Here is a 27,360-nt window from a genome sequence, read left to right on the forward strand (position 1 = left end):
CTTTGAGAAGCCGAGGTGGGTGGAGCCCAGGAGTTCGAGACCAACCTGGGCAACAGGGTGAAAACTCATCTCTACAAACTAGAAAGGCTAAGGTGAGAGGATCGCTTGAACCTGGAAGGTTGAGGCTGCAGCGAGCCATGACTGTGCCACTGCACTCCAGCCTGGGTGACAGATCAAGACACTGTCTCAAAAATAAACAAATAAATAAGTAAACTTCTTGCTGCTTTCTCCAAAACATCAAAGGAGACCAGAAGGAAAACCCCTTTTATCCACATATTATTCTACAAATCTACCTTCGAGGTAAGTTCATAAAAAACTTGGAAATGGGTCATTTATTGTCCACATCTTTCATCATGTTACCCAACTCCTGGCAGCAGCCTTTCTTCTGCCCATGTAATGCTCCTGGCAGGCCAGGAAGCAATCCCAATAATATCATCAATCCCCAATAAAATGCAATTTACTGCTAACTTCATAGAGGGCACCAAGAGAGCACCAAGCAGGCATGGGTGCTGATCCTTCAATCACACCTCTTAAACTTGATTAATAGGCCTTTTGTTTCCTCCCATTAATGATAACTCAAGCTCTTTCTGGCTGCAGGCTTTGATGGCTTTGGATTAACTCCCCCACTCCATCCAGCAAACTTTAGGATCTGACACCCAGCCACAGATAAGACTCAGCTCCACCTGCAGCCCTAGACCCACACTATGCTTGGGTGGAAGCACTCCTGAGAATGTCTGGTCAGGCAAGTGCTGGCAGTGTGAGACCGCAGCCATCTCTGCATTCTTGGGTGGAAGCACTCCTGAGAATGTCTGGTCAGGCAAGTGCTGGCAGTGTGGGACTGCAGCCGTCTCCACACCCCTCGCTCTCCGCATTCTTGCAGGTCTCACCCCCACCTGAACCTAAGACCTAGTGTACTCATGAGGCTCCCTTTCCCTTCTCCAGATTCTTTGTTTCAGTTTCTATTGGATATGTATCCCATATCTGGTGGCAAGTCCCCTCAAATTCTCCATGGAATGGGCTGAAATATAAATAAGTATGCAGCCAAAGACATTCTGATCTCCCTGTTCCCAAACTTGCCCACTTTTGTCAAAGTACCAGAGTGCAGAGAGAGGGTCTGATCATCCATCCTACCACTCCTCAACACCCATCAATGGGTTTTCTTTTTTTTTTTTTTTGAGACAGTCTCACTCTGTCGCCCAGGTTGGAGTGCAGTGGCACAATCTTGGCTCCCTGCAAGCTCTGCCTCCCGGTTCACACCATTCTCCTGCCTCAGCCTCCCAAGTAGCTGGGACTACAGGTGCCCACCACCACGCCCGGCTAATTTTTTTGTATTTTTAGTAGAGACGGGGTTTCACCGTGTTAGCCAGGATGGTCTCGATCTCCTGACCTCATGATCCGCCCGCCTCGGCCTCCCAAAGTGCTGGAATTACAGGCGTGAGCCACCGCGCTCGGCCCCATCAATGGATTTTCAATAGAGCCCACCACAGGGTCCCATTCCCATTGTCTTCCAGAGGATAGTCACTGGTGAGAAGATTAGGTGGTATGAAGGCATGACAAAGGAGAAAGCTGACAACACTGAGTGTTCTGGAAATTGCAGCATAGAGTCCTGACTCCTTCCAAGCCTGCCACGTCTGACCCCAACTCACCCTTCCAGTGCCTGCCCTCACATCAACCTTCTATTGCAGTTCCTGAAATGCTGCAGACTCACTAGTGCCCCTTCCTTGCCCCTGCGGTCCCTCCTGTCTGTAACCTTTCTCTTTCCTTATACATCACACTAAGTGTGATGGCCTCTTGGAAGCCGCCTTCCCCAGCCAATCCCAGCAGGGTAAGTGGCCTTTTCTGAGCTCAGCCACCTTTGTGCCTGCCTGCCTTCTTCCTTCCACAACTGACTGAGCACAAACAGGATGTCGGCCCTGTGCCAGATAAGGCATGCTGCTGAGGCCAAACCTAACACAGAAGACAGTGTGACAAAGGCAACTATCAGAACACAGTCACAATAGACAGCAAAGTCACGCAGCCTTCTGCACAGAACCCTGCCGCCTCGATGTTAATGGCTGATCTGTTTACCAGGCTGTGACCTCAAGGAGGGGCTGTGTCCCTTCATATTTCTACCCCAGCCCCTAGTAAAGAACATGCCACACAGTAGGTGTGACATGAACATGAAAGAATGGACTCCACAGGCATGTGGAGCAAATACCAATGGCCCCAGGGCAGACACCCCAAGTCCCAGGTTTAAAGCCACCTCTGCGGCTGCTCCCCAGTGTGAGCTCTAAATCAGATCAGTGTCAAAGAGCGAGGTGGCTGCTAATTGACTTGGGACCAGAGGAAGTTGTGAGCTTTTATTTATGGCATTGAGGTTTTGTGCAGAAAAAATAAGTTGAGCTTATCCAGTAACCACTGGTAAATTGTGAAGCAGTGTGAAATGGGAGTGGAAGCATATGATTTTTCAGGATTTTTAAGGCCATGCATCGTGCTGAAGGAACAGGAATCCTGCCCTCTTGCTGGCTGAACCTTCCCTGCTCATTGTACCTGACATAGGGGATAAAAATATGCCACTCCAAAATATGCCACTTTGGCATGTGATTGTTTTGAGCTGCAGGCAAATGAAAACCAACAGATACAGAAAGGAGCCTTCTAAGAGCTTATGACTAAAAACAGAAACTCTTTTGACTGTTACGCTCTTTGCTCTTATGACTAAAAGCAGAAACTTCTGAGAAACAAGAACTGCATAAATCTCCTCTCTCAGGCAAGTTTTACAGCCGCGAAGATGGAAAGCTGGCGCCAAGTAGGCCCGCACAAACAAACCTTACTCCATTAGTATTCCCATATATTTGCCAAATCTCCCGTTGAAATGTGACCTCCAGTGTTGGAGGCGGGGTCTAGTGGGAGGTGTTTTGGGTCATGAGGGTGGATCCCTTATGAATGGCTTGGGGCCACAATTCTCTCTCTGGTAGTTCATGGGAAAGCCGGTTATTTAAAGGCACCTGACACCTCCTTCTCCAGCTTCCTCTCTCTCTCTCTCTCTCTCTCGCTCCCTCTGTTGCCATGCGACACGCCTGTTCCCCCTTCACCTTCTGCCATGATTAAAACCTACCTGCAGCCTCACCTGAGGCCAAGCAGGTTTCTGGTGCCACGCTTGTACAGCATGCAGAACATGAGCCAAATAAACCTCTCTTTATAAATTACCCAGCCTCAGGTATTCCTTCTAGCAATGCAAAACAGAAACACAACTTCCTACAGTTTGCCACCTTTGCAAGCCTAAAACCCCTTTCTTTTATCCTGCCACTTCTTTAAACATTTCCTTTTCTTTCATTAAGATGCTATGTAAGCTAAAGTTCTAACCAATGCTTTGAGTTACTCATCTCTGGATACTCCCATGTATATGCACAATTCCCATGCTAGATGTGATACCCATGCTAGATGCACATGCTAAAATGCTCCTGGTTTTCTCTCTTTTTTTTTTTTTTTTTTTTCCGAGACAGAGTCTCACTCTGTCACCCAGGCTGGAGGGCAGTGGTGTGATCTCGGCTCACTGCAGCCTCCACCTCCAGGGTTCAAGCAGTTCTCCTGCCTCAGCCTCCTGAGTAGCTGGGATTACAGGTGTGTGCCACCACGCCTGGCTAAATTTTGTATTTTTGGTAGAGATGAGGTTTCGCCATGTTGGTCAGGCTGGTCTCAAACTCCTGACCTCAGGTGATCCACCCACCTCGGCCTTCCAAAGTGCTGGGACTACAGGCGTGCCCAGCCTGCTTTTCTCTTGTGAATCTGTATCTTGTGAGTCTAATTTACAGGGACCTAGCTGGACATCTAAAATGGGTACAGACAAAAGGTTTTCTCCATCCTTAATAGGGAGAAATCCACCTCTGACCCCCACAGTAGAGGTGGGACTACTTACAAGCTGACACCATCTGGGACTCGCCGGGAGCGGCCCTGTTCCACTGCAGGGATTGAGTGTGGGGTATAAATTGTGCTTTACACAACTGCTGCCAGCCCACGCTAGCTACAAACACTGAACAATCTGGATGTCAGCCTTTACATGGGAGCAGACAGCACAGACCGCAGGACAACTATGAAGAGAATCAACAGCCAAACTGAGCAAGTCCCCATTGAAAAGGGGATCATGTAGGAAACATACACCTCTGTAAATGCGAAGTGTGTTTTTCAGGGAGTCTTAAGAACATATTACAGTGAGAAAACAAGAACAGGCTGCCAAGAAAAAGCATCCTGACAGCATTAAGCTCTTTTGGCAACAAAAAAAAAAAAAAAAGATTGCTGGGTGGGGAAAAACCCACAACAATTCAACAGGGGTAGCAGATAGAAGAATGGAGTCAGCTGTGAAAAGATGAGCTGGCAAGTTAGAAAAACAATTCGAGGAGCGCTCAGAGAATCTCGGGGAAAAAGGGCAAAGCAACAGAATTCATGGGGAAAAAAATTAAAAGATGCAAAATATGTTCTTGGAGTTCCAATATCCATATAACAACAGTAGTAAACATTTTAAAAATAAACAAATGGGCCAGGTGCAGTGGCTCACACCTGTAATACCAGCACTTTGGGAGGCCAAGGTGAGTGGATCACAAGGTCAGGAGTTTGAGAACAGCCTGGCCAATATGGTGAAACACCGTCTCTACTAATAATACAAAAATTAGCTGGGCGTGGTGGTGCACACTTGTAGTCCCAGCTACTCAGGAGGCTGAGGCAGGAAAATCGCTTGAACCTGGGAGGCGGAGGTTGCAGTGAGTCACAATCGTGCCACTGCACTCCAGCGTGGGTGACAGAGTAAGACCATGTCTAAAATAAATAAATAAATAAATAAATAAATAAATAATAAATTAAACAAATGAAGGGCTATGAGTACATTAAAAAGTATGGCCAGGCACAGTGGCTCATGCCTATAATCCCAGCACTTCGGGAGGCCAAGGCGGGCAGATCACTTGAGGCCAGGAATTCAAGACCAGCCTGGTTAATATGGCAAAACCTTGTCTCTACTAAAAAGAAAATGCAAGAATTAGCCAGGTGTAATGGTGCACTTCTGTAGTCCTGGCTACTTGGGAAGCTGAGGCATGAGAATTGCTTGAGCCTGGGAGGCAAAGGTTGCAAGGAACTGAGATCATGCTACTATATTCCAAGAGTGAGACTCTATCTCAAATAAATAAATAAATAGCAAAATATAATTTCCCTGAGCTGAAAAGCTGAAGAAAGACTTGAGTTTTTCAGATCAACAATGGTGATAGAAGATTATTGAAAAAAGAAAAAATTATATAAAGATCTTTAGCAGGCTGGGCATGGGCTCAAGCTTGTAATCCCAGTGCTTTTGGTGTTTAAGGCAGGAGGATCACTTGAAGTCAGGAGTTTAGACCAGCCTGGGCAATAGAGTGAGATCCTATTTCTATACAAAATTTTAAAAATTAGCCAGGCATGGTGGCAGGCACCTGTAGTCCTAGCTACTCAGAGACTAAGGCTGGCAGATCTCTTGAGTCCAGGAGTTCGAGGTTACGGTAAGCTATGATCACACCACTGCACACCAGCTTGGGCAACAAAGCAAGACCCTGTCTCTAAACAAACAAATAAACAAATGAAAACCATCCAACTATATTTATTAGCCAGGCGTGGTGGCAGGTGCCTGTAGACCTGGCTACTTGGGAGGCCAAGGTGGGAGGATTGCTTGAGCCCAGGAGTTTGAGGCTATGGTGAGCTCTGACTGCACCACTACATTCCAGCCTGGGTGACAGAGTGAGATCCCATCTCTAAAAAGTATACTCACAGAGAAAAAAATAGACCATAACTGGACTTCTCATCTGCAACACCAGACTAGAAATCTGTGAAGCAAGGTTTATACATTCTGAGGTAAAAGCACTGTGATTGTGACCTCAGAATTTTACACCTAAACTTTCCCTCATATGTGACAGCAAAAGAAGGACATACAAGTAAAGACACTTAAGGTCTCAGAAAGTAAACTCTGGAATAATTTTTTTTAATTACTTGATGGAGTATTCCTGCCAAATGGAAAATTAATCACCTTAAATAATTCAAGAAAGGGGAAGAAAAGCTATAGGAAAAATTATGTTGAGCAATGAATCCAATTAAAGTCTAAGGTATGGCTAACAGGTGGGTTGTAATATGACCATGAAGCTTAATACCTGTTCAGAAAGGATGCTTACAATAGAAAAAAAAAATTAAAAATTTGGTAGTAATCTGGAACTAAAAGTTCACATTATTTCAACTAAATCTGAAAGTGAGAGGGAAGAGGGAAGAAGAAAAATTATAAAAGTGTGCTAAATGTTTTATTTTCTCTGGAAGAACAGTTATATTCTACTCTTTGTGGTGATAGATGAGATAGGTTCTAGAGTGTGCATGTGCGTGTGTGTGTATACACACTTTTTTTTTTTTTTGAGACAGAGTTTCGTTCTTGTTGCCCAGGCTGGAGTGCAGTGGTACAATCTCGGCTCACTGCAACCTCCACCTTCTGGTTTTAAGCGATTCTCCTGCCTCAGCCTCCTGAGTAGCTGGGATTACAGACGCCCACCACCACGCCCGGCTGATTTTTGTGTTTTTAATAGAGGCGGGGTTCACCATGTTGGTCGGGCTGGTCTTGAACTCCTGACCTCATGATCCACCCGCCGGCCTTGGCCTCCCAAAGTGTTGGGATTACAGGTGGAAGCCACCATGTCCGGCCTATATATATGTTTTAATGGGGAAGTTACCACTCTGTAATTATTATTTAGAGAATTGGTGAAACAGAATGGAAAGAAAGGTAGAAAGTTTTGGCCAGGGGTGATGTCTCACTCCTGTAATCCCAGTGCTTTGGGAGGCTGAGGCAGGTGGATCACAAAGTCAGGAGATCGAGACCATCCTGGTCAACATGGTAAAACCCAATCTCTACTAAAAATACAAAAAAACTTAGCCGGGCGTGGTGGCATGCACCTGTAGTCCCAGCTACTCAGGAGGCTGAGGCAGGAGAATCACTTGAACCCCTCAGGAGGAGGCTGCAGTGAGCCGAGATCACACCACTGCACTCCAACCTGGGCGACAGAGCAAGACTCCGTCTCAAAAAAAAAAAAGAGAAAGAAAAGTAGAAAGTTTCAATAGAGTGTAGATACACACACACACAAGCACTAGAACTTACATATATATGGATATACACATATATATGCATATATACATTATATATACATATATTTGTATATTATATATATGTGTGTACAACAAATACAACCTTTCAACTCTAAGGATTATTGCTAGGAATATGTGAGTCCAAGGAATATCCTAGGCCACTAAGAAAATCTCAATATAGTCTCAGATGTAGAACTCATACAAACTGTATAAACTGGCCATAGGGCAGAAATTAGCAAGTATGAAATCGCACCACCACATGCCAGCCTGGGTGACAGAGCGAGAAACCAAACATCACAAACCACTTGAAAATTTTAGAAAACACCCTTCTCTAAAACTTTTCAAAAGAAAAAAAATTTTTTCTTTTTTCGAGTCAGGGTCTGGCTCTGATGCTCAGGTTAGCGTGAAGTGGCACCGTCACAGCTCATTGCAGGCTCAAATTCCCAGGTTCAAGTAACCCTCCTGCCTCAACCTCCCAAATAACTGGGACTACAAGCAAGTACCACCTAACATGCCTGGCTAATTTTTTTTATTTTTTGTAAAGATGAGGTCTTGCCATGTTGCCCAGGCTGATCTCGAACTCTTGACCTTAAGCAAGAGAACCTTTTTAATAAAAGACTGAAATGATATTTGAGAAATGATTGACTATAAGAACACTCATAAAATTATCAAAGTTATGGCATACAGCCAAAGCCATATACAGAAAACTTATGCCTTAAAAAAGTTATTATTAGGCAGGCATTGTAGCTCATGCCTGTAATCCCAGAACTTTGGGAGACTGAGGCGGGTGGATCACTTGAGGCCAGGAGTTGGAGACCAGCCTGGTCAACATGGGAAAACCCCGTCTCTAATAAAAATAAAAAAATTTGCCAGGCGTGGTGGTGGGCACCTGTAGTCTCAGCTACTGGGGAGGCTGAGGCAGGAGAATCACTTGAACCCAGGAGGCACAGGTTGCAGTGAGCCAAGATCATACCACTGCACTCCAGCCTGGGTTACAGAGGGAGACTCTGTCTCAAAAAAAAAAAAAAAGTTATTATTATTAAACAATAAAGATTGCAAATAAATGAATTATAAGTTCAAGAAGCTAGAAAATGAATAATGACAAAAGTTAGAAGGAAGAAAATGACAAAAATAATAAAATGACCAAACAGAAAGAAGGAAAATATTAAAATCAGTAAGCAATCTCAGGAAAGACTAAAAGTACAGTACTTTGAAAAGACCACTAAACCACAAATATACAACATCAGAAATAAAAAAAGGGGGTACAGTTACAGACATAGAGGATTTTTTTTTTTTTTTTTTTTTTTTTTTTTGAGACGGAGTCTCTCTGTCGCCCAGGATGGAGTGCAGTGGCACGATCTCGGCTCACTGCAAGCTCCGCCTCCTGGGTTCAGTCCATTCTTCTGCCTCAGCCTCCCGAGTAGCTGGGACTACAGGCACTCGCCACGATGCCTGGCTAATTTTTTGTATTTTTAGTAGAGATGGGGTTTCACCGTATTAGCCAGTATGGTCTCAATCTCCTGACCTCGTGATCTGTCCACCTTGGCCTCCCAAAGTGCTGGGATTACAGGCGTGAGCCACCGCACCTGGCTGAGATTTTTAAATTATGAAAGATAACTCAGGATGAACTGGAAAATTTTCCAAAAATCTGACACAAGAACCAGAACAGACTAATTCCATGGTAAAAATGGGACAAGTTCTCAAAAATCTACTATAAAAAAGGCACCAGTTCCAAGATGGTTTTTCAAAAAACTTTTTTAAGCCTAAATTTCTTATATTCTTCAAACTGTTCTAGAGCAGAGAAATTATAATAGAATTTTAACATTCACTGAGTATTTAATATGTGCCAGGCACTATGTTAAACAATTTATATGTACAGTTGGCCCTCAGTATCTGCAGGTTACACACCTGTGGATTCAACAAATCTTGGATCAAAAATATTCAGGGAGGGCCGGGCGCGGTGGCTCAAGCCTGTAATCCCAGCACTTTGGGAGGCCGAGACGGGCGGATCACGAGGTCAGGAGATCGAGACCATCCTGGCTAACATGGTGAAACCCCGTCTCTATTAAGAAATAAGGGAACCAGCCGGCTTAGGTGAAGGGCTTCGTGGTCCCAGCTACTCAGAGGCTGAGGCCGGAGAATGGCGTGGAACCCGGGAGGCGAGCCGTGCAGCTGAGATCCCGCCACTGCACTCCAGCCCGGCGACAGATGGTGACTCCGCCTCAAAAAAAAAAAAAAAAAAAAAAAAAAAAAAATTCAGGGAAAAAAATTGCAAAAAAAAGGACCACAATAAAAAATAATACAAATTCAAAAATATAGTAAAACAACTCTTTACATAGCATTTACACTGTATTAGGCATTATAAGTAATCTAGAGATGATTTAAAGTATACAAGGAGAGACTGGGTACAGTGGCTCACACCTGTAATCCCAGCACTTTGAGAGGCCTATGTGGGAGGGTTGTTGCTTGAGCCCAAGAATTCTCAAGACCAGCCTGGGCAATGTGGCGAAACCCTGTCTTTACAAAAAAATTTAAAAATTAGCTGAGCGTGGTGGTGCACACCTGTAGTCCCATATAATCTGGAGGCTGAAGTGGGAGGATTGTTTGAACCCCAGGAGACTGAGGCTGCAGTGAGCCACGAGTGCAGCACTGCACCCCAGCCTGGGCGACAGATCAAGACCCTGTCTCAAAAAATAAAAATAAAATAAAAAATAAAGCATACAGGAGGATGTGTAGAGGTTATATACAAATACTATGCCATTTTATATCAGAGACTTGAGCATCTATGAATTTGAACCAATCTCCCATGGATCCCGTGGGATGGCTGCATTATCATGTTCAAAACATGAAAGCTTACAAATTCATTAAGAAATTAGTATAAGGCTGGGTGCGGTGGCTCACGCCTGTAATCCCAGAACTTTGGGAGGCCGACGCGGGTGGATCACCTGAGGTCAGGAGACCAGCCTGACCAATATAGTGAAACCTCGTCTCTATTAAAAATACCAAAAAATTAGCCAGGCACGGTGGTATGCACCTGTAATCCCAGCTACTTGGGAGGCTAAGGCAGGAGAATTGCTTGAACCCGGGAGGCGAAGGTTGCAGTGAGCCAAGATCGCGCCACTGCACTCCAGCCTGGGTGACACAGGGAGACTCTATTTCAAAAAAAAAAAAAAAAAATTTAAAAAAAATTTTAAATCCAAAAGATATAACCAGAGATAAAGCCAATTTCCCCTAATTTATTGCAATTTCAATCAAAATCCAATGAATATGTAAGTTTTAAAACTGCACAAATTGTAAGAGCAAAAGAAACGCATAAATTTTTTTCCTTCGAGGAATTTGTTCCTGAATTCCTTAATTAATCCCTTAATTCCTCAAAGGAAACAACAACAACAACAGGCAAAGGACCTAAACAGGCCATTCACAAATGAAGAAACACAATGGCCAATAAACAAGTGGAAAGCCACTCAACCTTTACAACAAGCTAAGAAATGTGGTGATACCAGTTGTTGAGAAGTCGGAGGGGAAAGCTTATTCTGATAGTGGGGGAAGTTTATCCTAAAGCAGGAAACAAACCACACTCAGTTTAGCAGATATGTAGTTTAGCAGGTATGTGGTTTAGCCATATATAGTTCTGAGTTGTCAAAAACAAGCGAAAAATGCTTCCATTTTGCAAGTGGATCCCTAAGAACCAAGAAGAGCCTTCTATAAACAATCTATTTCTGATGGTTGAAAGTTCACATAGTTATGCTACCATTTTGGCTAAAAGAGGGAAAATAGGACCTGATAAGACTGCTGCTACCTGCATATATAGTCATAAAGAAACTCTCAGAAGAAACATTCAAAACTACCTGTGGATGGGAAGAGGGAGAAGTGGTGGGAATTAGACAGTTGAGGATGGACAGAAGACTGCACTCTCTCTCTCCTCTTTATAAATTTTGTTCGTGAACTGTACAAATGTATTACCTATTAAAAAACCAAATTAAAATCTGTTTAATAAAAATAATTACAACTGGACGTGATTTTTTTTTCCCATACAGACATTCTCAGATAGCACTGCCTGGTGTTAATGGTCTCAACTTTTCAGACAGAAACTACCTACCTGCCTCTGATCCTAGAATCCAGCCTTACTGAGATTCCCTGTCAGCGCTCACGGAAAATTTCACTCGAAGACTTTCTAAAGCGCAGTTTGGTAACATGTATCAAATGTAGAATTTCTGTCCCCCTACAGCCAGCAGTGGCACTTCTAAAAATTTATCCTGAAGAAATTACTGGATAACAATGCAAAGATGATTCTGCAGCATTATTTATTACAGGAGGAAACTGGAAACTTACTATCCACCTGCGTGGGGACTGGCAGCATAAATTGCGGTCGTCACCACAGATGCTGCATATCTGCAGACCACATTTAGAGTTGCAAGGCCCCAGAAGCTCCTTGTCCTCAGCTGTGTGACTCTTTGGATCTTTGCTCCTCTCACCTCTACCTGGTTCTTGGATGCACCATCCCACCCTGTGCCAGCCCACTCACCTGGTCAGCGTAGGGGTGCGGTGGTTGGGGTTGGAGCAGAAGATATTGTTGGTCTTGCGGGTGCCATCCAGGAACTCACGCACGGACTGGTTGCGCAGCTCTGCTAGGGGCCGGGCCTCGTGCTTGAGGAACCACTGGTGTGCCTCGAAGCACTTGGCGCAGAGGAGCTGCTCACACTCAAAGCACCAGAAGTCGGCGGACTCTTTGCAGCGGATGCACGCAGCCTGTGCATCCACAATCTGCCGGTACACCGACAGGCGCCGTTGCAGACTCTCGAAAAAGACGTTATCCAGGGCAGACGTGTCTGCACCTAGGGGCCAGGGCGCCTGGCAGATGGGGCACTGCATGCCCGACTCCTCCAGGCATCCTGAGCACAGCGTGTGCAGACAAGGCAGCAGCTTCGGGCACTTGGCTTCAGCCTGGCATTGCTGGCAGCGCAGAAACTGGAACTCCTCCTCCGGAGAGGGGGCTTGCTGGGGGACCAGAGAGGCGGGTGAGGCCCGGAGAAGTCCCAAGAGCCCCCACCCACTGGCCAACCACCCTTACAGCTGGAGCCTGGAGTAGGACCTCATATTCCATTCCAGCCAGTCATTGGATGATGCAAAACCCTGGCTTATCAGCACCCCAATACTCCCACTTATTCAGGCCCTCCTGCTCTCACTGCGCCATTTATTGAGCATCTACTTCTCATCACACACAGTACTAGGCCCTGAGATATAAGAGGTATAGGATACATTCTGCCTTCAAGGAACTCAGTTTGGAAGGTAGATACAGTAAGTACCAACCTCATATAAAGTGCTCAATGCACAGTTTGGGGGTTCATCAAAGAGGTAAGCATGGAACAATCATATGACCCAGCAATTTCACTCTTACATATATAACAAAAAGATCTAAAAACAAGGACCCAAACAGATACTTGTACAACAATGTCCAGAGCAACATTATTCACAATAGTCAAAATGTAGAAACAATCCAAGTATCCATCAACAGATGAATAGATAAACAAAATGTGGTCTACACATATAATGGAATATTATTCAGCATTAGAAAGAAATGAAATTCTGATCATGCTACAACATAGATGGACCTCAATAACATTATGCTAAGTGAAATAAGCCACACACAAAAGGTCAAATACTGTATGATTCTGAGGCAGGAGAATAGGGTCTGGAGGCAGGGAACCTAAGGCCGATTCCCTCTGACTTCCTAGAACTAAATCCAAAGGAAAAACCGAACTCTCCACGCCTAAGTAACAAAAGGACCAGAGGCTACTCTCTTTGCAAAACACCCCATTTCCTGCCTGGCAGATGGAAAATTGAAAGTACCTCTGATTGGTTGCTTTCTACAACCAATGGGGTGAACACCAAGTGGCCAATGGGAAACCTCTAGGGCATATTTGGAACCCAGAAGATTCTGTAACTTGGGCCCTTGAGCCCTGCTCCAACCCATCCCACCCTGTGGAGTGTACTTTCATTTTCAATAAATCTCTGCTTTCATTGCTTCATTCTTTCCTTGCTTTGCTGTGCATTTTGTCCAATTCTTTGTTCAAAACGCCAAGAACCTGAACAACTTGCAGTCAAGACCGTCTACTGGTAACAATTCCACTTATATGAAATATCTAGAATAAGTAAGTTCATAGGGACAGAAGGTAGATTAGAAGTTACCAAGGGTAGGCTGGGCACGGTGGCTCAAGCCTGTAATCCCAGCACTTTGGGAGGCCGAGACGGGCGGATCACGAGGTCAGGAGATCGAGACCATCCTGGCTAACACGGTGAAACCCCGTCTCTACTAAAAAAAATACAAAAAAACTAGCCGGGCGAGGTGGCGGGCGCCTGTAGTCCCAGCTACTCAGGAGGCTGAGGCAGGAGAATGGCGTGAACCCGGGAGGCGGAGCTTGCAGTGAGATCCTGCCACTGCACTCCAGCCCGGGTGGCAGAGCGAGACTCCGTCTCAAAAAAAAAAAAAAAAAGAAGTTACCAAGGGCTAGGGGAAGGAGAAAATGAGGAGCTATTGCTTTACTGAGACTCAGGACACACCACTTCAAAATATGACTGCAGGAGGCCAGAATATGCCACCCTTGAAATATACTTTGTTGGCATATTTTAAGCTGGTTATTCTGAGAAACTGCTGATACAGGAATAGCTCTGAAAAGCTCTCCTTTTGTAAAACAGAAAGGCATTTGCATCCTAAAGAAAATCTACATTAGTAAAATGGTCTATATTAAAAGAGGGCTGCTCCAGACAACTCTTATTATCTAAGAACTTTTTATCTACATAGCAAGACAACAGCTCCTCTCCTCGCCCTCCCATAACTTGTGTCATCATCACCACCCAGAAGCTCCAAGCTCTTTTCTGTAGATCAGGATGTTATATAGGCTTCAATCATCTGAACTTTCTTTGAGTCTCATACTTTGTGGGACTCCTGAGTATACATATGTAATTAAATATGGGTTTTCCCCCTGTTAATCTATTTTATGACTATTTAATTCATAGCCCAGCCAAGGAAACTAGAAGGGTGGAGGGAAGCCATCTTTCCCTCCCCTATGGTTTAAAGGGTACAGAGTTTCTGGAGTAATTAAAAAGTTCTGAAAATAGATGGTGGTGATGGTTACACAATATTGTGAATCTACTTAATGCCACTGAACGTTACACTTAGAAATGGTTAACATAGGAGCTTATCCGTTACGTATATTTTACCACAATTTTTAAAATACAAAAGCAGTCCGGGCATGGTGGCTGACGCCTGTAATCCCAGCACTTTGGGAGGCCGAGGTGGGCAGATCACGAGGTCAGAAGTTAGAGACCAATCTGGCCAACATAGTGAAACCCCAACTCTACTAAAAATATAAAAATCAGCCAGGTATGGTGGTGTGGCCTGTAATCCCAGCTACTCAGGAGGCTGAGGCAGGAGAATCACGTCAACCCGGGAGGAGGAGGTTGCAGTGAGCAGAGATCGCACCATTGCACTCCAGCCTGGGCGACAGTGCAAGACCCCATCTCAAAAACAAACAGATAAACAAACAAACAAAAAACAAAGCAAAACAAACAACAAAAAAACCAAAGTGCTTAATACAGTACCTGGCACATTTGAAGTGCTCATAAATGTTAGCTAGTGTTGTTAAGTAATGTTATTCTTAGTTGTAATAATGCTTATAAAAGTTACTGTAATACAGTGTCCTCTGTACTTTCATGAAGGGGAGCAAAAGGGCCTGGAAGGCAGCAGAACAAGAAACCCAAGTAGTTCCTTTGGGGGTGGAGGTGGGAGGTAGGCAGGACAGGTGTGGCAAGAGAAGGGTTTGTTAGGGAGGCTTCCTTAAGCAGAAACCACATGAGCTGGGAGGCCTTGGCAAAGATACCTCTTCAGTCTGAGCCACAGTTTCTCACCTCGGATCTGGGAAGTTGGTTTTAGTTTTGCTGTGCCTGGGACATGCTCCTGGCTCCAGGCCAGCGCAACAGGGCTACCACCTCCATCCTCCCTAATCTGTGGTCCTGCATCTGAGGCAGGGTTGAGGCAGGGCTCGAGGGTGGGCGGAAGGGCCCAGGCCCGGAGGCCACTGACCCTTCTCACCTTGCCCAACTGCTCAGTGGAGAAACCGCAGCCCAGCGAGGCCGCCCCAACTCCTCCGGGTCCTCTTTTCTACTCTATCCTACCCTCCCATGCCCCAGCCAAGAGGGTCAGGACCCTGGTGTCTGGTCTTCCCGCTTTGTGTCACTCTCTAACGTACTTGACCAAATCCTCCGTTAGACCCTCTCTTCCCCACTCTCCCCACCACAGTAAACCAACAAAGCCTTACCCCATCATCCCCTAACCCAATAGTACCTCTGTAGGGCTGTGGCTGGGGCTGGGCTGACGGCCTTCCGAGGGGGTCTCGGGGGGAGGCATGGTGGGCGCGTGGGGCCGGGCGGGGTCCTGCTGGGGCCTCGGAGATCGGGCGGGTGCAGGCTCCATGGACCTCAGCTTAGTTTCGATTCTCGGTTTAGATCTTGGAGGGCGTGAAAAGAAACTAAAGGGGAGTCGTGAGCCAGTTGGCTGAGCCCCTTTAGCTGTCCTAAAGGGGAGGTGCCAGCTCAGGGCCCGCCTCTGGAGAGGAAGTGAGACAGAAGCTGGGGGCGGTTCTAGGGGCAGAGAGGCCGACTGTGGGTTTTAAAGACACGCCCAGAGCGGGGAGGAAGGAGAGGCGGGGAGCCGCAGACCTACTGCTGACTTACGATAAAGCGGGAGAGGCAGGGCAGAGCTGCAGAGGGGCAGCCCCGCCCCCAGGTTTGATCCATTCATCAGTTCACACTGGCACTGCTTCGTGCCACCTCCTGCCGGGAGCTGGGCGCACAAAGATGAGCCACACGCAGCCCCTGCTTTTTAAGAGCCCTAGATGTAATGGAAGAGCAAGCTTGCAAACGGAGACATTCTGGAAAGGAGAGCCCTCAGCTGGGACCTGAAAAAGCAGTGGGAATTCACCAGGGATTCAGGGCTGTAGGTGGTGGGGTCCAGGGGACACCGGAAACACAAAAGATAGCTCTTGCAAAAGGCATGGAAGTTTGAAACACGAAAGCCTGTTTGGGAACTAGTTTTGGCCGTTTTCAGATTTAAGAGGGAATTCATGAGAAATGATGCCCAAGAAGTGTGCTGGGACAAGATCCTAGCTAAGGAGATTGGACCAGTTCTGGGAGTGATGGGAAGTTGATGAAGGATCTGGAACCAGGGAACAACATGATCAGCTGTGCATGATGGGACGGTCACTCTAACAACCTAGGGGCACGTACCCTGGTCTAGGACAGTGGCTGTGGGATGCAGAGGAGGGTCTTGAGTCAGAGATCCTGGGAAGCCAGTGACTGGAGGTGAGGGAGCAGGGTGACGCCTTGAGTGACAGCTGGAAAGGCTGGTGGATGTGAGGTGGTGGGGGCAGGAGGGAGGGGGAGAGCTGGAGAGCCGGTATGAAGAGGGAGAGGGGAGAGCCAGCTAGGTCTTCACCAGTGGAAAAGCATGCCAGACTCCCAGCTGGTGAGGGGAAAAGGGCACAGCTCCAGGTGACCTCACTGGGCCAGTGCCCCTGGCTTCAAACCTAAACCATCGCAACCACTGTGCTGGCTCCTGTGTACCCATTCTGTACTCTGTTCCAACTTAGAAACAGACTAGAAAGGATGATGATAGGGCCTGGCTCTTGTAAACCTTATAGTATGCGGGCTGGAGGTCAAGGGTTGGGTGGATACCCAACTTCCTAGGGACTGTAAGAGGCCTCAGGAGCCTGCCCTTCCCTCCAGCCTGGTCAGTACTCCCAGGCCTTTAGAGAATCAGTCCATGAAAGCCAAATATGGTGGGCAGCCATCTGCACAAGGGACCTGGAAGTGGGCTATGGCAGGATGGGGCTTTGGAGGCCAGAGGCGATTGGCTGAGGAGGCAGAGCTGGGGAAGCTTTATTCATTTATTTGCTTGCTTTGAAAGATAGCCTGCTCCCAGACTACCCCAGAGTTCTGTTGGAAGTTAACACTTCTCAAAGTAAATTCGCAAGTTGCATTCAGGTTTTCTCAAGCCCTGGAGAGGCCAGTTAATTTCAGCTACCTAGATCAAGGGGCATGCTGTTTCTAGACCTGCAGGACTGAGGGCCTCACCTCTGTGGTGCTCTGGGGCCCCTGCCCTCATGTGGCTCTGTGCTAGCCCCTTCTTCCTTACACTTCCGTGCTCCCCGAGGTCTGCATATGAAACTTCTTTCTTTTTGTGCCAAAGTTCAGGCCTTCCTACTCCACCTTGATCACGGTGACCTGGCTAGGCCATTACTTAACAAATAAGTACTGAGATCTGCCCTATGCCAGTCCCTGCTTGCTGGGCTATGGGTTCACAAAGAGGAATAATTTGCAGACTATGTCCCAGAGAAACCCAAAGTCCAGATATGGCATGCCCTGCCTCCAGTGTGCGAGAAGGAGTGCTGAGAAGGCTGATACTAGCATGTCCTTGATCCTGGAGAAGATTCGCTTCCTGTCAACCCTGATGAGATCTTGCTCTCTCTCTCTGGCTGCAGTGCAGTGGCACAATCATAGCTCACTGCAGCCTCAAACTCCTGGACTCAAGAGATCCTCCCGCCTCAGCCTCCCAAGTGGCTGGGACCACAGGCAGGCATCCCCACGCCAGGCTAATTTTTCAATATTTTTTGTAGAGATAGGCTCTCACTATATTGCTCAGGCTGGTCCTGAATTCCTGGCCTCAAGCGATCCTCCTGCCTGAGTCTCCCAAACTGATGGATTATAGGCGTGAGCCACCGTGCCCAGCTTCCCCTCCAGCTTTTCTAAGGCTGAGTAGAAGACGGGAGGAGGCGACGACCCCAGCGTGCTCCCGGGAACACCGATCACACCCCTTGGCCCTCGGCTGCAGTTCGGTCCTCCCAGCACTGGGGACACCATACGACAGCGGGAGCGGGCCCCGGCCAGTCTCCTCCTCCTGCGCCCGCCGCTGCAGCGGGTGGCAGCGTGGGTGAAGCCGGAAGCAGCAGCCAGCAGGGCGGGGCCGCGTAGGGCCCGCTGGTCAGGAAGGGCGCCGTGTGGGGTGCGGGGCGTGTCTCCTGTCAAAAGCCATGCTGGGCAGGTCTGGGTACCGGGCGCTGCCCCTGGGGGATTTTGACCGCTTCCAGCAGTCGAGCTTTGGCTTTCTGGGCTCGCAGAAGGGCTGCTTGTCCCCGGAGCGGGGCGGCGTGGGGACGGGGGCCGGTGAGTGGCCGCCCGGCACGGCGGACCCGGGGGGGACCGGCCGGCAACCCCCAGGCCCGAAATCTCTGCCTCCGAGGAGTCGGCCGGCCCGGCGTCATCGCACCCTACGAGGGGGGACTGAGAAGGGGATACGATGTGGAGAGGGGACTGGACCCGACGCCTGGTGCTAGCGCTGATACGCCCTCCCTAGGGTCACGGGGCGGTGGCCCTGGAACCAGCCAGCGTTGCTTCTATCTTCCAAAACCTCACCTCACCACACTTGTCCTCGGTTCTTATTAGCCCTTTAGGCCTGGGAAGACGTTTCAGATTTCTATTTCGCATAGAAGAAACCGAGGTCTAGGCAGAGGAGGCCACCAGCACCCTAAAGGCACCTGCTGCCAAGAAATGGAAGTATTTTCACCCTAGGGGGCACCTCTAGAAGCCCGGGAACTAGGCATCTCCTGGATGTGCAGGCCAAAAAGACAGGTCCTCAGCTGCCTGTTGGATCTGCCCTGCCTGTGTCTTGCCCTCAAAGTCTTCTGTGGCTCCTTTGGCCTAGAGGCCAGATCCCACACTGTTCAGCCTGACCGCCTAACCTTGGATTTGATCCCTCCCTGGCCTTCCTGTCCTGAAAGCTCTCCGTATCCAGAACTCTCTTGAGAGGCCTGGGGGATCAGAGCCAGGCACAAAGTGGAGCCTCAGTGCTCTGGGGATTAGCCCAGAGGGCAGGGCTTCCTTGAAGAATGGAGCAGGGGCTCCTGACTGCTTCCTGTCCAGGGTTGGGGGAAGGAAAGCAGCAAATAACCTCATCCCAGATTCTGGAGCTGTCTTGGCTGCGCTCCCATCCTGGTTCTCCAGGGGCCAGGACATTTGGCTTGGATAAGCCTCATCTTTCTAGCCCTGCCCCTGACCCCGACCCCTAACAATTTTCTTGAATTTAAATAGGCAGGTTTTTTTTGTTTTTTGTTTTTTTATTGTTTTGTTTTGTTTTGTTTTTGAAGCAGAGTCTCGCTCTGTCCGCCAGGCTGGAGTGCAGTGGCGCAATCTCGTGAAATAGACATTTTTAAATGGTCATTAAGGCATTAAAGTAGGGTGAGGAATAGAAAATAATAATCTTATTCCTCATTTATGGCTCCTGTTGATAAGCTATTTATGCTCTATCCCTGTAGGCTAAGGCATCATCTTCATAAGGACTCCTGGAAAGCATACTTCTGGGGCTAATGGTATAGGAGGAATGTGTTTTGCCAGCAATATTCAGTGCATGTTTACAGATGCCCAGGTGCTCCTGGCTGCATGCCAGGTATGAGTAGGCAATATAAATTAAACGAGAAGATTGACCCCTACTCAGTCCAGTGAGGAGAGCATCATCACCTGGACTGGATTCTGAGATTGATGACTGTTGCCTAGCAGAGAATAAGGCCTTGTGAGGGTTGTTGGACTTGGGACAAATGAGTATTGATGTATGGGAGGAGGGAACAGATCCTAACTCGCAGCTGCCCAAAGATATGGGGATATTAGGCAAGGAGCCAGACTGAGAACCCTGAGAAGGAAGGAGCCTCTCGAGGGGAAGGTGGGCGTAAGGTACGCTTGCCCAAGTTCAGTCTACTTGCAGCTGTCATGGCAGGTCCAGTTGACCATCTCTGCTCTCACCTGCAGATGCACCCCAGAGCTGGCCCTCCTGCCTCTGTCATGGCCTCATCAGTTTCCTGGGGTTCTTGCTGCTGTTGGTCACCTTCCCCATTTCCGGCTGGTTTGCCCTGAAGGTAAGGCTGGCTGGGTCAGCCCCCAGGATGGTTGGGCCACACAGAGCTTTGGCATTGATGAATAAATTTGCCTATCCTCTGTCCCGTCTCCCTAAATATTACCCCTTTGCGAAATGGGCTAGGCAAGAATCATTCATTCACATTGTTCAGGGGAGGAAACAAGGCTTGGGCTTGTCTAAAGTCATACTGGGAGCCAGTAGGGGGTAGAAACAAGTCCCAAACTCCTAAGTCCTGGGATCTGGACACTGGCTTTAAGGTGCACACAGACGTCTTTGCCAAATTATCTTCTCTTTGGGTTAGAATAAATTAGAAATGAAAACACCCAACTTAGCCCAGCAGGTAACACATAATAGGAATTCAGGCCTCATTTTCAATAAGGGGTGGTACAGTGGGAAAAGGATGAGTCATGGAGCTGTAGTTCAGCATCACACATGAAAGCTGTGGGGAAGGTGGAAGCCCAAGGAGACCTTGCCCTTTGTGTAACCCTAGGCAACAGTCCCTCTCTAGACAATCACTGGGTTTGGTGTGGTCTGCCAGGGAGTCCTTAAATGGCCCCAGATCCTAGTTCTAAAACTGCCACAGAAACAAATGCTGTGTGACCTTGAGCAGGTTGCTTTGCCTCTCTGGGCCTTCATTTCTCAATTTGGATATCACTACTTCCCTAAGAGGTCCAGGGACCTAAAGTTGACAAAGCCCTTTGCCCGGCTGTTAGGGCAGCCCAGCCTTTTCTCCTAACTAATCCAAGGACAGACAGTTTCCTGGTATGAGTCATGTCTAGCTTCAGACCATAGAGATGATCAAGTCAATACAGTGCAGTGGTTAAGACACATGGCCTTTGGAGTTATTCAGAACTGCATTCAGGTCTTCCCTGTTTCACTTAGGGCTATGCAATTTTTGAGCAAGTAACTTAGCCTCCGTGAGCCTTGGTTTTCTGATCTGAAAACAGAGCTAGGGATACCTAACTGTGACCCAGGTGAGGAGGAGAGAAGTGAGGAAGGGACTTAGGCAGACGGCATTGGCCAGCCTTGGCTAACCACTTTCAACTCTTTCCCTTGACATTGTGGACAGATCGTGCCCACGTATGAGCGGATGATCGTGTTTCGCCTGGGCCGGATCCGCACCCCCCAGGGACCTGGCATGGTTCTGCTCTTGCCCTTCATTGACTCCTTTCAGAGGGTGGATCTGAGGACACGAGCCTTCAACGTCCCTCCCTGCAAGGTGAGGGGCTTCTCAGCTGCCTTGACAGAGGAATTGGGGGCCTGTCTAGAATGTACTATGGTGCCAGGACCTTGGCCTGTGAGTCACCATCTGAGGGGGAAAGGGGGAAGAAGAGACCAGAAAATTGATGGAGGCTGGGAGGACATCCTTGCTTCATACACCTAACCCTACATACTTTGGGACACCATTTGCCCTTGAGGAGCTAGCTGCCAAGCAGGTGGGTCAAGCTGGGTGGCCCCAGTGGGCCTGACCTCCCTGCACCCCCAGCCCTTCCAGTGTCTGTCTCTCATGGCCTCCCCCAACAGCTGGCCTCTAAGGACGGGGCTGTGCTGTCCGTGGGAGCCGATGTCCAGTTTCGCATCTGGGACCCGGTGCTGTCGGTGATGACTGTGAAAGACCTGAACACAGCCACACGCATGACGGCCCAGAACGCCATGACCAAGGCCCTGCTCAAGAGGCCGCTGCGGGAGATCCAGATGGAGAAGCTCAAGATCAGCGACCAGCTTCTGGTAGGTAGCCCCTCACAAGACAGAGCTTGGGGAGTGGCACCGGCCTGGCTCCACCTGCCAGGTCACTTTGAGCAAAGCATCAGACCACTCTGGGCCTCAGTTTACCATATGTCCCAAAAGTGTAACCACCTCTGAAGAGCCAGTGCCTGGGTGGGGCCATGAGTTGAGGAATGGCAGGTGGGCATAGACCATAACGATCTTGGGCAAACTTGTCCCTGAGAAGAGGAAGTGGCCCCGGCAGACATTCTTGGGGTCTGCCCCTGACTGCTGAGTGTTTACCCCTCACTGCTCTGCCATGATGACACTGGCCTCTGCAGCTCTCATTCCGGGCCTGACTCATGGGGCAGGCAGGTGGGTAAAGGAGCAGGGACCCTCCCAGCCCAGTCACCTGCTGGGGAATTCCAGGCTCACCATGCAGCGTGTGCATGCTTGTGATTTCGGTTTCCTTGTTTGGAACAGAACAAAGACACATGAGGACATTTGGATCTTTTTCCTGCCTCTTCTCCATGTATATACTGGAGTTTGCCTTAAATGTCTTCTGCTACAAGATGGGGTAGAAATAAATACACATGCAGAGGCATGTCCCCTGCAGCCACACTCAACTTGTGCTTCCTCTTGTGTCCTGACAGGGGAATGTAGGTGAAGTTTCTCCCCATTCCTCTTGGCTCCTCTTTCCTCTTTGCCCTGGGGAATCAAGGTTAGAGGACAGGCAGGGGAGTGGGATAAATGCCAGTCCTGGAGTTCCCACTGCAAGCAGCGAGGTGAAATCCCTGAGGAAATACTATTTGAGGTCCTAACAATAGCTCTCACATGCTTAGCAGCTTATGGTTTACAAAGTCCTTTTGTCTGGCCCAGCGTGTCTGAGCTTCACGTTTTTGCTGCAAGTCAGTACTATGGTTTTATTTTGGAGGGAGGAAACTAAGGCTAAGAAATAATTTGACTTGCCTTTGTCATAGCCAGACCACCTGCTTCCATCCCACCAGCTCCCCTCAATCCAGTGCTTGATCTAACACAACTCAGATAACAAGTGGATAACAACTTTTATTCATAAAACCATGTCCCATGTTAATTCACCTTTAGGAAGAGAAAATTGATCTCAGTCTTGTTGCACATTTCTTTGATGTGAGAGAGGCAGTTTGGGGAAGCCATTCCCACACGAGGATGTAAGAGTCATTTAGGCCCCATTTCCCAGACTGAGTGGGCACCTGGTAGAGTGAGATCTGTGCCTGTGGTTGAGACAGAACCTCAGGAAGTCCAGCACACCGGCCTCAGGCCCTGGTTCAGGTGTACACTTATTCACATGCCTGATTTTCTTCTAGAGAAATCAGAGTCCCCACTTCTCACCTGCTGGACCCTCCTTAGCCAGTTACCACTCCTTACCTGCCAGAGGTCCAGGCCAGCTGCCTCGGCCCTTCACTGCCCTCCAGCCCCCACCACTGCCCGTTGCTCTCTGCAGCAGGCCTTGCCTCCTAACACTCAGGAGAAAGACTAGGATGAGCACTCTGCTTCCTCCGGTTTCACCCCTTCAAACCCACCTGCCTCTGTGCTGCTTTCCTGCCTCTTTTCCTGGCTGTCTCCCCTCTCTGAGGCTCATCCCTGTACTGCGCAGTGCTCTGGGCCCCCTGCTGTCCCAGGATGCCTTCCCTCCACTCCATGCACTCTTTCTCTGTTACTTCTCCTTTCTGTGTAGAAATGTACTCTCCCTTTGCCCCAGTGCCCTCTAGCTCCCACTCCCTTTCTCCCCTTTTCTTCTGCAAGACTTTCATCCATGCCCCCAACCCCTGCCCCCACATCCTTCGTCTTGACCTCCTTGGGCTCCTGAGTCAGCGCTGGCCAACATCACGGTGACCTCCCAATGCCAGCCCAGTGGGCACCTCTCAGCCCTTCCCTTACATCACCTGGTGGCAGCATTCGACATGGTCGACCCAGCCCCCAGTCCCCAGAACCCCCTGCATTTCCTCCTTCCCTGTTACCCCTGGTTACTGCCACTTGTTCTCCTGCCCTTGAGTTTCCAGGGTTTCATCACTGGCCTCTTCTCATCTGTGACATCCCTGGAAGAGCTCATCCATCTGGGCTGTCTGCTGCCTGTGGACACTGATTATTCACAACGACCTGCCCTAACCCTGATGCTTCTGTACCCTGGGCCATTTCTCCAGCTGTCTACTGGACAGTTGACTGCCCCACAGACACTTCAAGCTTACAATAGTTAAAAAAAAAAAAAAAAAAAAAGGTTGCCGACCCTCCCTTCCCACCCCCTGTGTGTCCTCTCTAGTGAATGCCACACTCATCCATTCAGCAGCCTGACTCCTCCCCACTCCTGCCCCCTCTTGTATCATTGCACATCAAGGCAGCCCCTAACCTGGTGCTTGCACTTCTCTAGTGCCCTGTTATGGCTCAGTAGAGTTGATAGAGGCATGCCTCCTTCAGTGGATCTTGGCTTCACAGCTGCCCTCTGCCCTCACGAGAGCTGCATCATTCCTTGGCTGTATTTTGAAACAATGTCTTACTTGGTCTCCATCCCTCCCCTCAGCCCCCTAAAATCCAGCTTCCACAGCAGCTAGGAGGATCTTGCCTTAAAGCAAGTCTGCTCTGTCACCTCCCTGCTCAAACTCTTCTCTGGGGCTCTTTGTTGCTTCAGAATAAATCCAAGTAAGCAGAAATACCCCACCTCTGACCCCTTAGCTGTCTCCAGTCCTCAGCCCACATGTGAGGGTCCAGCTAAATGGAACTCTCGTTCCTCGCAGCTCCGTGAACATGCCAGGTTTTCTTGTCTGGGGTTTTGCACATGCTGTTCCTATTGCCTGGCAAGGTCCTCTTCCACCTGAGGACTCCCTCCTGCTGGCACCACCCTCCTCTGCTGGGGGCTCACCACCGGCCTTGCTTCTGTCTTGGCACTTACTACAGCTTGAGTGGTCATTGCCCTCTGCCTGTGTCCCAGGCTAGGAGCGTCTCAAGGGTGGTGTGGTGCCTCCATGTCCGTGCACAGCCACACAGTCTGCCCAAAGAAGGTGCTCAGGAAAGGTTTGTTGAATGAATTACATTTCTCCCTGTCCTCCAGCTGGAGATCAACGATGTGACCAGGGCTTGGGGGCTGGAGGTAGACCGAGTGGAGCTGGCGGTGGAGGCCGTGCTCCAGCCGCCCCAGGACAGCCCAACTGGGCCCAACCTGGACAGCACCCTCCAGCAGCTGGCCCTGCACTTCCTGGGAGGAAGCATGAACTCAGTGGCAGGAGGTGCCCCGTCCCCGGGGCCAGGTGAGGACCCCTGGGGAGGAGGCCGGGGGTGCTTATCAGCTTGGTGCCAGCACAGACTGCTTGCTATCCCAGCAGCCCTGTGCAGTACACACCCTGCACAGATGTTCAGCCCACGCTGACCACAGCCCAGGCAGTGAGAGGAGGCCAGGTGTCTGAGTGTGTAGAGGCCATTGGCAGTCTCCGTGGGAGGAGGCGACAGCACCAGAAGGGCAGCTGGAAAGAGTTTTATATCTGAGGCTGGAGTAGTTTAGAAACTGAGTTTGTGGTTTAGGCTGAAAGCTCAGGGGCACCTTTCCAGTAGGGCAGGAACTTGAACAAAGGCCGGAAGGGGATGTAAGAGGAGACGTGCAAAGGCCACAGTGAGTGGTCCTGACCTTGGCAATGCGATGACCTCCTCTCTGCCTCCTTCCCCAACCCTGTTGGCCATCCCCAGCAGACACTGTGGAGATGGTGAGTGAAGTTGAGCCACCTGCCCCTCAAGTCGGTGCCAGGCCCAGTCCAAAGCAGCCTCTGGCGGAGGGGCTGCTGACTGCTCTACAGCCCTTCCTGTCTGAGGCCCTGGTCAACCAAGTCGGGGCCTGCTACCAGTTCAATGTCATCCTGCCCAGCGGCACCCAGAGCGCCTACTTCCTGGACCTCACTACAGGTGCCGCTGCCCTCCCTGCCTCTCCTTCCCATCCAGCTTGCTAGGTTGCATGTTACCCACCCCAGTGGTGCTCTTATAGACTGCCCCCTGCTCCTGCTAATAATTTGGAGTGAACCCATGGCAGGCAGGGGCTCAGACACCATTTCCAGGCATTATCTATGCCCTGGTCTCCCCACCGTCCGCAGGACAACACAGCCAGGCTTCCAATACCAAGAGGCCTGCCCATGTTACAGGCCTGCTGCCTGTCAGGCTCTGTGCCAAGTACTTTTTGTGCATTATCTCACCGACTTCTCACCATGAGCTTATGCTTTAGGAATTGTCATCTGTAAAGGGATTATCATCACAGATTTGGAAACGGAGGCTCCAAGAGTTCACACAGCCAATAAGACTCAAACCCAGGGTATTAGAACCCGAACTCTGAACCAGTACTCTCCTCCCAATGGGAAATGCCAGCCCCTCCCATCCCCATAGCTCTCCTTCATGTTCCTCCATCCCCCTACTGACACTCGGTTTTCTTTTCCCCCACAGGACAAGGAAGAGTGGGACACGGGGTGCCTGATGGCATCCCTGATGTGGTGGTAGAGATGGCCGAGGCAGACCTGCGGGCCCTGCTGTGCAGAGAGCTACGGCCCCTGGGGGCCTACATGAGCGGACGCCTGAAGGTGAAGGGCGACCTGGCCGTGGCCATGAAGCTGGAGGCTGTCCTCAGGGCCCTGAAGTAGCAGCCTTGGTTGACTTTCCATAGCCCAGTCCCAAGCCTGGCACCAAGCCCGAGGGGCCTCTTGGAGGAGGAAGTGTTCATCTGTACCACTGAGAGTTGAGGCCCTAACAAGTTTCAGGCCCAGCCAAGAGCCCATGGATGGAGGCTGGGGGAGACTGAGTCTGGCTGCCATGCACTTCTCCCCTACAATGGTTCTCTGGACAAGCCTTTGTCCATCCTGGTCCCCAGCTGAGTGCCCAGCCTTGAGCTGGGTGCACGGTGTGATGCCAGGAGGTAAGCCAGGCCCGCCCTGCCGGGCCCTACCTTGCTGGCTTCCTGACTGAAGAGGCAGGACCCACAGAAACAGCCTGACAGCAGCTGGTTTGGACCTTGTGTGAGGGACCAAGCATGTGGTCCAGGCTCTAAGCTCTGCAGTGATTGGAGAGGGATGGGGAGGGATGGGAAGGCAGCCTCCAAGAAGAGGTCCCTGTGGCGAAGTTACCTGGGGATCCTGGCTGGCCTGCCTTCCTGGCTGCAGTCCAGGCCCAGGCTAGCGGGAGTGGACATGGGAAGGAGCAGGGCCTGCTGCTCCCCTGGCACTGCTCCCGAAGATATCTGACTCATCTGCCAGCTCCGTCCTGCATGCCTGGCGAGCTGGGGCCCAGGGCAGCATGAAGTAGAGCCCTGCGTTCTGTGCTTCTTACCAGAGGTTTGCAAACCTCAGACAAATAAATGTGGTGTTTACAATGTATAAAAGAGAAGAAGCCAAGCGGAGCTCCTGGGGGCATGGGGTGGGCTAGGAGGGTCCACGAGGTCCCTGCTGCCAGCCCAGGCAGGGATTGACGTCCTGGTGGCTGACACAGACAGACCCTCACAATATTTGAAGCTCTTTCTCCTGAGTGTCTCAAAGCCCCTGGAAGCAGGGATGGCGCTGGGTGGGGAGTTATCTGTTCCTCTTTGT

The 27,360-nt window shown here is 49.4% G+C and overlaps 2 protein-coding genes across 26 annotated transcripts in view; one reads left to right on the top strand and one right to left on the bottom strand.

Annotated features, from left to right (window-relative positions):
* PML (promyelocytic leukemia) overlaps nt 1–15,718 on the bottom strand; it is a 54,443-nt gene extending 38,725 nt beyond the window's left edge. For 17 of the 21 annotated variants that reach the window (XM_009210580.3, XM_009210579.4, XM_031668498.1 and 14 more), the window contains exons 1-2: nt 15,455–15,699; nt 11,636–12,108 (exon numbers count right to left, since the gene is read on the bottom strand). In XM_009210580.3, coding sequence (XP_009208844.2) covers nt 11,636–12,108; nt 15,455–15,583 — 602 coding nt within the window. In that variant the 5' untranslated portion in view covers nt 15,584–15,699. Of the gene's footprint in view, nt 1–11,635; nt 12,109–15,428 lie in introns of all 21 variants that reach the window. The other 4 variants (XM_021940701.2, XM_003901175.5, XM_009210578.3 and 1 more) reach the window with 4 other exon arrangements.
* Nucleotides 15,719–18,076: 2,358 nt separating this feature from the next.
* Nucleotides 18,077–27,150, top strand: STOML1 (stomatin like 1). Of its 5 annotated transcripts, none has more exons than XM_003901171.4 (7): nt 18,077–18,330; nt 19,966–20,072; nt 21,141–21,290; nt 21,596–21,799; nt 24,858–25,053; nt 25,487–25,699; nt 26,228–27,150. In XM_003901171.4, the coding sequence occupies exons 1-7, from the start codon at nt 18,198–18,200 to the stop codon at nt 26,419–26,421; spliced, it is 1,197 nt and encodes a 398-aa protein (XP_003901220.2). In that variant the 5' UTR covers nt 18,077–18,197; the 3' UTR covers nt 26,422–27,150. The 5 variants fall into 5 exon arrangements, with proteins under 5 accessions (XP_003901220.2, XP_017816251.2, XP_009208840.2 ...); XM_017960762.3 differs by having other exon boundaries at nt 18,109–18,208; XM_009210576.3 differs by having other exon boundaries at nt 18,111–18,330; nt 25,490–25,699.
* The last annotated feature ends 210 nt before the right edge of the window (nt 27,151–27,360 follow it).

This window comes from Papio anubis, chromosome 7, assembly GCF_008728515.1.
Source record: "Papio anubis isolate 15944 chromosome 7, Panubis1.0, whole genome shotgun sequence".
Classification (NCBI taxonomy): domain Eukaryota; kingdom Metazoa; phylum Chordata; class Mammalia; order Primates; family Cercopithecidae; genus Papio; species Papio anubis.